This window comes from Sinocyclocheilus anshuiensis, unplaced genomic scaffold (genome assembly GCF_001515605.1).
Source record: "Sinocyclocheilus anshuiensis isolate Anshui unplaced genomic scaffold, SAMN03320099.WGS_v1.1 scaffold44, whole genome shotgun sequence".
NCBI classification, from domain to species: Eukaryota; Metazoa; Chordata; class Actinopteri; order Cypriniformes; family Cyprinidae; genus Sinocyclocheilus; species Sinocyclocheilus anshuiensis.
Window position 1 is genome coordinate 1,832,115 of NW_015555746.1, and position 8,922 is coordinate 1,841,036.

At 36.1% G+C, this 8,922-nt stretch overlaps 1 protein-coding gene across 1 annotated transcript in view; it reads right to left on the reverse strand.

The window, feature by feature from the left end:
• Positions 1-980: 980 nt before the first annotated feature.
• LOC107673453 (transmembrane protease serine 9-like) overlaps positions 981-8,922 on the reverse strand; it is a 12,556-nt gene continuing 4,614 nt past the window's right edge. Inside the window, exons 8-15 of the mRNA XM_016467052.1 lie at positions 6,676-6,780; positions 4,447-4,467; positions 4,186-4,354; positions 3,569-3,837; positions 3,333-3,478; positions 2,518-2,731; positions 2,315-2,428; positions 981-1,792 (exon numbers count right to left, since the gene is read on the reverse strand). Of these exons, the coding sequence (XP_016322538.1) occupies positions 1,788-1,792; positions 2,315-2,428; positions 2,518-2,731; positions 3,333-3,478; positions 3,569-3,837; positions 4,186-4,354; positions 4,447-4,467; positions 6,676-6,780 (1,043 nt within the window). The 3' untranslated portion in view covers positions 981-1,787. The remainder of the gene's footprint in view (positions 1,793-2,314; positions 2,429-2,517; positions 2,732-3,332; positions 3,479-3,568; positions 3,838-4,185; positions 4,355-4,446; positions 4,468-6,675; positions 6,781-8,922) is intronic.

Consider the following 8,922-nt stretch of genomic DNA (forward strand, 5'->3'; position numbering starts at 1 on the left):
GTTTGATGATGAATTAAGAAACACTGCATCTAAAGAGCAACGGTTTATGGACTTTACACCCCAGCAGCATTTTTTACATTTATTGCAAAGATGAATTTTGTTGATACTGATTTAATTTGCTTGATAACAGCCCAAATGTCTTATTATTCTAATTGACTGACTAAATGTAAGAATTTGACTCAGATGATGATGTACACTTTTAGAAAAAAAATGGCTTAATTGTAAAAATGACCATTAAAGGTAAAAATCTATTTAAATTTATCTGACCACCACACAGAATATGAAGAATATCAAAAACTTTAGGAGTCAGCTGTCCACGAACGTCCTTAAGATACCAGCATGATAACACACTCAATCAGTTGAATGAATGACTCAATACTCACTCATTCAGTGACTTACCGCCACTTACTGGTAGTTTAGTTGTGAAGTTTGTTGAAAAGTATGCATTTTTCCCCTCAACATTTCTTATTTGTATATTCATAAATGCATTTAAAACATTAATCTCATAACATTATTTATTGCAGTTGTAATTATTGTTATTTGCAGTGTAAATTATTTAATCTGACTGGTAGCAGCCCTATAGTGTATATTTAATTTATTGATAAATTGTAATAATTTGACATGAAAGATGAAGCATACATCTAAAAAGGTTAAAAATAGGCCTTTGTAAAGGTAAATAAAAAATATGCAGATTTAAGTATGTAAAGGCTGATAGAACACTGATGAAACATTACTTCAGAATAAATTGTTTACTCCACCAAAAATCTCAGCGATGCAGTTATTTTGCAGGGATATTTTGTATGGAATATTGTCTGTTGATATGAAAAGTTCACTGTATATCGTAGTAATAAATATAATTTATTACAGCAATGATGTTTTGTTTTCTTTTTTATTTAAACAAATTAAATATTACAAATATGTATGTAATAAAATGTGTATTTCCATTACAGGTTTAGGTCTTAAATTTCATATGAGGTGGTATTAAAAAGGTCTTAAAAAGTCTTCAGTTTAACTTGTTCATGTCTGTAGAAACCCTGATACAAGCACTACATATAGTCAAAAATTGTGTGAAATAAAAATAAAGTTAAACTTAAAGAAATCCACTTATTCGTTATCAGAAATGACACACCACTTCCGCAAGCACTTAATCACCCCACACTCTTAAGCCTATGCACACACACACACACACACACACACACACACACTCACACACACACACACACACACAATCTCTGTACTACTTCTGTTCTCTAGCTGGTTTCCTAATCTAGTTGTCTAATAAATCTGACATTGTGTACTACAACGATTGTTGGATTGTTGCTTTGTTCCTCATGTGTAAGTCGCTTTGGATAAAAGCATCTGCTTAATGTGTAAATGTAAATGTATGGTGGTCACAAAGAAAGAAATCAGTTTAAAATTTCAAGTAATTGTGTTATATATATATATAACATTTTTTAAAGAAATGTGCAAATGCTAAGTGAAAACAAAAGTTGCCTGGGCCTACATTTAATCTGGTTGGTAACATGCTGATTTAGAAAAAGAAAAACAAAAGGATTCTACTAATGGACTGAGCTAAGTGCTTTGTTAACAAAAGTTGAACATAATATTTACACCCCTGAGTGAAGTCAGTGCAGCAGTTCTTTGACTGTGTTTGCATTGGTGCTCGTTTCTGACTGTGCAACGCATATGAAGTAAAATCTCCGAACAAGCAGGTAAAGATCATCTGACTTATATGCAAGTGATGTGATTAAGCCTGTTTTCATATAATCCATGGAATATGACATACCTCACACTGCAGAGACACAAAAACAAAAATATAAATTGTGAGATTAAGCAAGAGTTACTTTTTACTTTACTTTTTATATATGCAAAGTGTGTGTTAAATGCATTTTATGGTGCGCAGTAATAAAAATATGACTTTATTTTTGGTTATGTAAAATGTATGCAGATTTGTATGTCTGTATTATGTATCAAAATATCAGAGCAAGTGGCATTTATTTAAAAAAAAGTAAACACTTTTCAAGACATTTAATAAAAAGAACTGGTAACACTTTACAACAAGGTTGTATTAGTTAACGTACAACTGTCCATTGTTAGTTCATGTTATCTCAGATCCATTAAATTATATTAACAGATGCAACTAATGTTCACAAATGGAATCTTATTGTAAAGTGTTACCAAAGAACTTGAAAATAAAAACATTGTCTTTATACACCCATTAACAACCACCTTCAATTAAAGGTGTGATTTAAGTTTTCTAAAAGTGCATTTGTGTTGTTTTGTTTTTTACTGAAATGAATGTGTTTGAACTTACTGGCACAATGCTGTCTGTAATCTCTGCAGCAGTTTATACTGCAGTTAGTATTGCAGTTGCAGCGAAAGCGACTGTTGTACTTCTCATTGCATCTCCCCCTACAGGAGGTTGAGGCTGCACATACAAATAATTTTGCGTTAGTCAAGCAAGTATGCTCTCTTACGTGGGTGTACGCTGTGTAGGTGTTTGAGAGAGATTTTTACTTAGGCTGGCAGAGGAGCATGAGGTCGGGGGGTTGAAGGCGACAAATCCTGGCAGGTTCTGACCAATTCTGTTGGTGATCCAACTCTGATATCGAGACACACGGGTGTAAACACCAGGTGCGTTGGGATTAGCACAGCCATAACCCCAGCTGGTGATGCCAGACTGAACCCACACTGTGCACTGCCTGCTCACCACTGGACCTCCAGAATCCCCCTACAGGGAGGGACAAGAGGAAAGAAAAGGGATATTCTTCTTATCACGACAGGGCAGTTAGTTGTGACAGAAAAACAGCTCTCGCTACTCCATCCTATGCCCACAGAAGCAATACAGCCCATGTGTTTCATGCACAGAAAAGGAGTGTAATTTTAACAGTAAAAGGCTATAAAAAAATGTTACAGTAAAAACCTGTTTACGGTAAAAATTAAAATGACAGTTTTTTAAGGAAAAAAATAAGTTATCATACAATTTACAGTGAAGACATGTCCAGAATTCCCTGTTTGACACTTTCTCTAATTTTTTTTTTCATTGAAATAACTGTTTCGTCTTAGTTTTTGTTGTACATCAGGGTTTCATTTTACATCTTATGTTTTTAAATAAATATTTATTGCAGTATTTTAGAGTTACCTTAATGGTGTTTTGTATTTCACCTGTGGTTTTTGGTGGTTGTCATAAAGGTGTTATAAAGGTACAAAACAAATTTTAGTTATTTTTTGGTAACAGCGTGTATGTTTACACTACTGGAGCTACTTAGTTTTAAGCATTAATCCTAAACAGACAATGTGAATGCAAAAAATATCAAATATAATTGTTGTACCTGACAGGTGTCTTTGCCTCCCTGTGTCAAACCAGCACACATCATGTTGCTGGTAACAGATACAGAACCCAGAAGAGTATTACATCGATCATTAGCCACCACTGGAACCATAGTCTCCTGCAGGATCCCAGGAGAAGGTAAACTCGCTGAACACCAAAACACACATACACAACCATCTATTAGTGATGTTAGGAGTAGATATATACTTGAATTAATGGGTTTGTACGTTTTTGTACCTCCAGTTTGAACATCTCCCCAGCCTGTGATCCAGCTGCTGGTGCCAGAAATGAAGACGCTGCTCTGGGCCGCCAGACACACGGGTCTAATATAGTTATTAAAGGTGACTGTGGAGGACAGCCGGAGCAGAGCGATGTCATTGTTGTTTGTGTTGCTGTCATAAGAGGGGTGAACGATTATGGTTCTCACATTTCTACTGATTTCATGGGTATTGACTCCCTCCTGTGTCCTTCTTCCCAAATACACACGCAGACTGGATGCACTGACACTAAATACAGTTAGAGAAAGTGAACATGAGACAAAAGAAGGAAATAGAAACAACAAAACACAACTAACAACAAAAAACAACTAAGTACTTTTGTTATTTTGTAATATAGTAAAGTAAATTCAAAGAATTTCAAACTGGCCCAAGTAAATTTCAGAGGGGAAAAAAAAAATGTGGAAAGGCAGAACAAATTGAAACCTAAATGTCTTTGAATGCCAAATGTTTTCACATTGCATTCACATGTCAAACATAACAAAATATCTTAAGACATCATGACAACCTTTCTTTCTTTCATTCTTTTTACTTTTTTAAAACAAAACGGGTGCATATGAGTGTTTAGGTGAATCTTACCCAGGTAAGCAGTGAGCTGCTGTCAGCACCCATTCATTATTGATGAGGGAGCCTCCACAAAAATGACCTCCATAGAGAGAGCTGTGCAGACTGACCTGCCACGGCCACGACCCATCAGGTGCGTTCACGCCACCAACAATACGAGTGTTTAGAGGAGCCTGTCCACAAACTACGAGAAAGAGAAAGAGAGATTGTTCACATAAGTATTTCTACATAAACTATTTGACTTGATGCTGATGTCTTTAGAAGAGGAGCTCTTACCATTCAGCTGAGAAAGTGAACCTGCAAGGGCAGAAATAAAGTGTGCATTAGAACAATTTCATCTTAATTTTTCACTGAATAATGACCCTGTGCAACATTATTGCACTAATAATCGTTAGCTAATAAATAACAATTAACAAGTTAGCCAGAAGAGTATTACATCGATCATTAGCCACCACTGGAACCATAGTCTCCTGCAGGATCCCAGGAGAAGGTAAACTCGCTGAACACCAAAACACACATACACAACCATCTATTAGTGATGTTAGGAGTAGATATATACTTGAATTAATGGGTTTGTACGTTTTTGTACCTCCAGTTTGAACATCTCCCCAGCCTGTGATCCAGCTGCTGGTGCCAGAAATGAAGACGCTGCTCTGGGCCGCCAGACACACGGGTCTAATATAGTTATTAAAGGTGACTGTGGAGGACAGCCGGAGCAGAGCGATGTCATTGTTGTTTGTGTTGCTGTCATAAGAGGGGTGAACGATTATGGTTCTCACATTTCTACTGATTTCATGGGTATTGACTCCCTCCTGTGTCCTTCTTCCCAAATACACACGCAGACTGGATGCACTGACACTAAATACAGTTAGAGAAAGTGAACATGAGACAAAAGAAGGAAATAGAAACAACAAAACACAACTAACAACAAAAAACAACTAAGTACTTTTGTTATTTTGTAATATAGTAAAGTAAATTCAAAGAATTTCAAACTGGCCCAAGTAAATTTCAGAGGGGAAAAAAAAAATGTGGAAAGGCAGAACAAATTGAAACCTAAATGTCTTTGAATGCCAAATGTTTTCACATTGCATTCACATGTCAAACATAACAAAATATCTTAAGACATCATGACAACCTTTCTTTCTTTCATTCTTTTTACTTTTTTAAAACAAAACGGGTGCATATGAGTGTTTAGGTGAATCTTACCCAGGTAAGCAGTGAGCTGCTGTCAGCACCCATTCATTATTGATGAGGGAGCCTCCACAAAAATGACCTCCATAGAGAGAGCTGTGCAGACTGACCTGCCACGGCCACGACCCATCAGGTGCGTTCACGCCACCAACAATACGAGTGTTTAGAGGAGCCTGTCCACAAACTACGAGAAAGAGAAAGAGAGATTGTTCACATAAGTATTTCTACATAAACTATTTGACTTGATGCTGATGTCTTTAGAATGAGAGGAGCTCTTACCATTCAGTTGAGAAAGTGAACCTGCAAGGGCAGAAATAAAAGTGCACATTAGAACAATTTCATCTTCATGTTTCCCTTAATAATGACCCTGCCAGAGTTCACTGCACTGATTATGGTAGATTTGTTGTACCATTAACTTGTGGGACTGAAAATGCGGAAAACATTTCTGGGCAAACCAGTTTAATTACAATAAGCAAAACTAGCAGCTTTTCTTTCCCCTAACCATTCAACTATGACATTTGCCCCATGTCGTGCAAGTACATTCCACATGCCCAGCAGGTGTAGCTCACAATGTAAAACATTTATAGGCTTCCGTAACAGTAAAAAAGAAAGAATCAATTATTATATATATATAAAAGGCTGTGGCCTAGAAAGAGTATTTACATAGATTATCTCACAGGATCATTACAGTTCAGAAATCTGTGTATTACGTAAGAATAGTTCTTGTGAACCTGGATGTACAATGTGTAATTTAACTATTTATTTTAAGAGTCGTTTCAATCTGTACAAGTTCAGTTAACACATTTGCTTGGTGGGCATAGCTTGTATTTCTGTTTTAACTGTGTTTTTCATCAAATTAATGCAGCCTTGGTGAACATTACACTTTTTTCAAAACATTAAAAATCTTAATTGTTCCAAACTTTTGTACTTCAGACATGACATATCACAGCAGTGTTTCTTGCACTGCCGCTCTTCACAGGCTTCATGCAGATACAAGAAGCGACTCATAAGAGTCATTTATTTATGAATCGGATTACACAGCCACCTGTTTAGTCTGATTGATGAACAAATGATTCTTGTGAGTCAGCTCTTTGATAAAACGAGACTCACTAACCCAGGAGTTACCCATCAAATGAATCATTCATATGAATCTACATATGAACTCCAAGTTTCTTATCAATGCGTCTTTATTTTAACAAAGCCCTTAGACTGCTCTTATGCGCTGTGCCACAAAAAATATATATTCTCTCTTTTCTATATAATGTCTTTGTTCCTGGTTATCTGCTCTTTAATAGATGTACCATGAGACCTTACCTTTGGCACACATGAGCAGGGTCAAAGTGACACACGTTAATCTCCACATCTTCACACAGTCCCTCTGTTTGCTAGCAGAATGGATGCTGATGGTAATCTGGTTCACTGTGCCTCTTAAAATCCCTTTTATATAGTTCCAAAAGCTTCTCAGGTTGCTCTTCTCATCTGTCACTCACCTGCCCACTTCTTTTCTCTTTATGCTCCTCCTCCGTTTTTGTTATCCTTTTTCATTCTTCAATTTTTTTTAGTATGCACAGCTGCCACGCATGTATCCACTACACTCAGAACATTTTTCACAATTTGTGCTTCCTGTTAGGGTTTGGTAATTGATATTTGTGCAGTCATGATAAATGCAAATATCTGAGGTTATTGTCAAAAAAGTCAGAGACATTTTTTTTTATATATTAAACTGATAACTTTGTGCTTATTTGATATTATTTTGTATTTGGTAATTTTTTTAGAAGAATTTAAAACTGGCCCAACGAATTAATTTTGAAGAATTTTATTTATTTATTTGAATGTTGCCTTTATTTAGATAGGACAGTGTAATGACAGGAAGTGAATTGGGAGAGAGAGTGGGGCGGAATCGGAAAAGATCAAAAATAAAGGAAAAATGGAATGACAGATGGAATTGAAACATAAATATCTTTGAATGTCAAAAGTTTTTTGGGATTCAAGCATTAAAAATATCTTAAGACATCATGACAACACTTTCTATTTTTCTTTTAGTTTGTCTGTCTTCTTTCCTGCTTGATTTATTTCTTGTAACACATAAATAAAGGAAAAACATCACATATAAAAGGCATGACGATAATAATACCCTTTATACACAAAGACAGACAATGGACCATGGAGAGGATGATTAGGTATGACAACTTATTATTAGATGACAGCCACAATTACTCATAAATTCCATACACAGGATAGGTGAGTCGGTGTGTGTGTGTGTGTGTGTGTGTGTGTTTTCTTACCTGAAGGTACAAGAATAAAATATCAAGCTACAGTTGGCTTCTATACTGCCAACCTCATTTATAATAATAACACAATTTAATTCAGCCAAAGAAACTTAAGCTGTAAAACCTGCAATGTTTCTTTAACACAGGGACATCAATCTTGTGCTTAAGAATATTTGTGTAAGATTTATATTGTTCTTATGTTTGACCTTTACAGTGTCTAGGATCTATTTGATGTTTTTTTTTGTGATTGTTTAGTGGCTGTGTAGATGTGATCAGTCTGGCTCTCAGGTTTCGCTCCACTTCTCTCACCTCTAACATAATTATGACGTCGCAATGTCACAGATCTCAAGATCCGGCAAAATAAAGAATACAGAATCCTGAAAGTTGGCCTTAGAATACGCCTTTTGTCAGCCTAACATCAAATTGTCTTTAAATTTGCTCATTAATCAGAGATCAGAAGGCGTCAGAGACGACTAGAACACTAAATATAGGACACCTCAAACAGAGAATTACTTGTTGTTTGTGAATCAGATCAACCTTTAAGTGGTTTGAGCAGTGTCTAAGTTGCTTATTAGCATGCCTATTATTAACATATTGGCTGTTTAGTAGTACTTATAAAGCACATATTCTGCATGACCATATTCTACATCCCTAATCATACCCAATACCTAAACTTAACAACTACTTTACTAACTATTAGTAGCATCAAATTAGGAGTTTGAGGCAAAATTCATAGTTAATAGTTTGTTAATAGCGAGAATCGTGCCTTAAAGGGGTCATATGATGTTGCTAAAAAGAACATTATTTTGTGTATTTGGTGTAATGAAATGTGTTTATGCGGTTTAAGGTTTAAAAAACACATTATTTTCCACATACTGTACATTATTGTTTCTCCTCTATGCCCCGCCTTTCTGAAACACGTCGATTTTTACAAAGCTCATCGGTCTGAAAAGTGAGGTGTGCTCTGATTGGCCAGCTATCCAGTGCGTTGTGATTGGCCGAATACCTCAAGCGTGTGACGGAAATGTTACGCCCCTTACCATATCATATTGTGATCCGGCCGGAGCGACGAGACAAAAACATTAAAACCCATTATAAACGAGGCATTTGTTGCATGTTGCATCAACATAATTACGGATTATAATGACTTATACTGTCTTTTTACACGTTGCATCGCGCCGCGTAAACATAAAACCATGTCTGCAAATCTAGTCGTGTCCTCTTTTGGAAGACCAAACAAAGTAGTTTCGCTTTCACAACGAAACACACAGCGCCTTCACAACATGGCGGC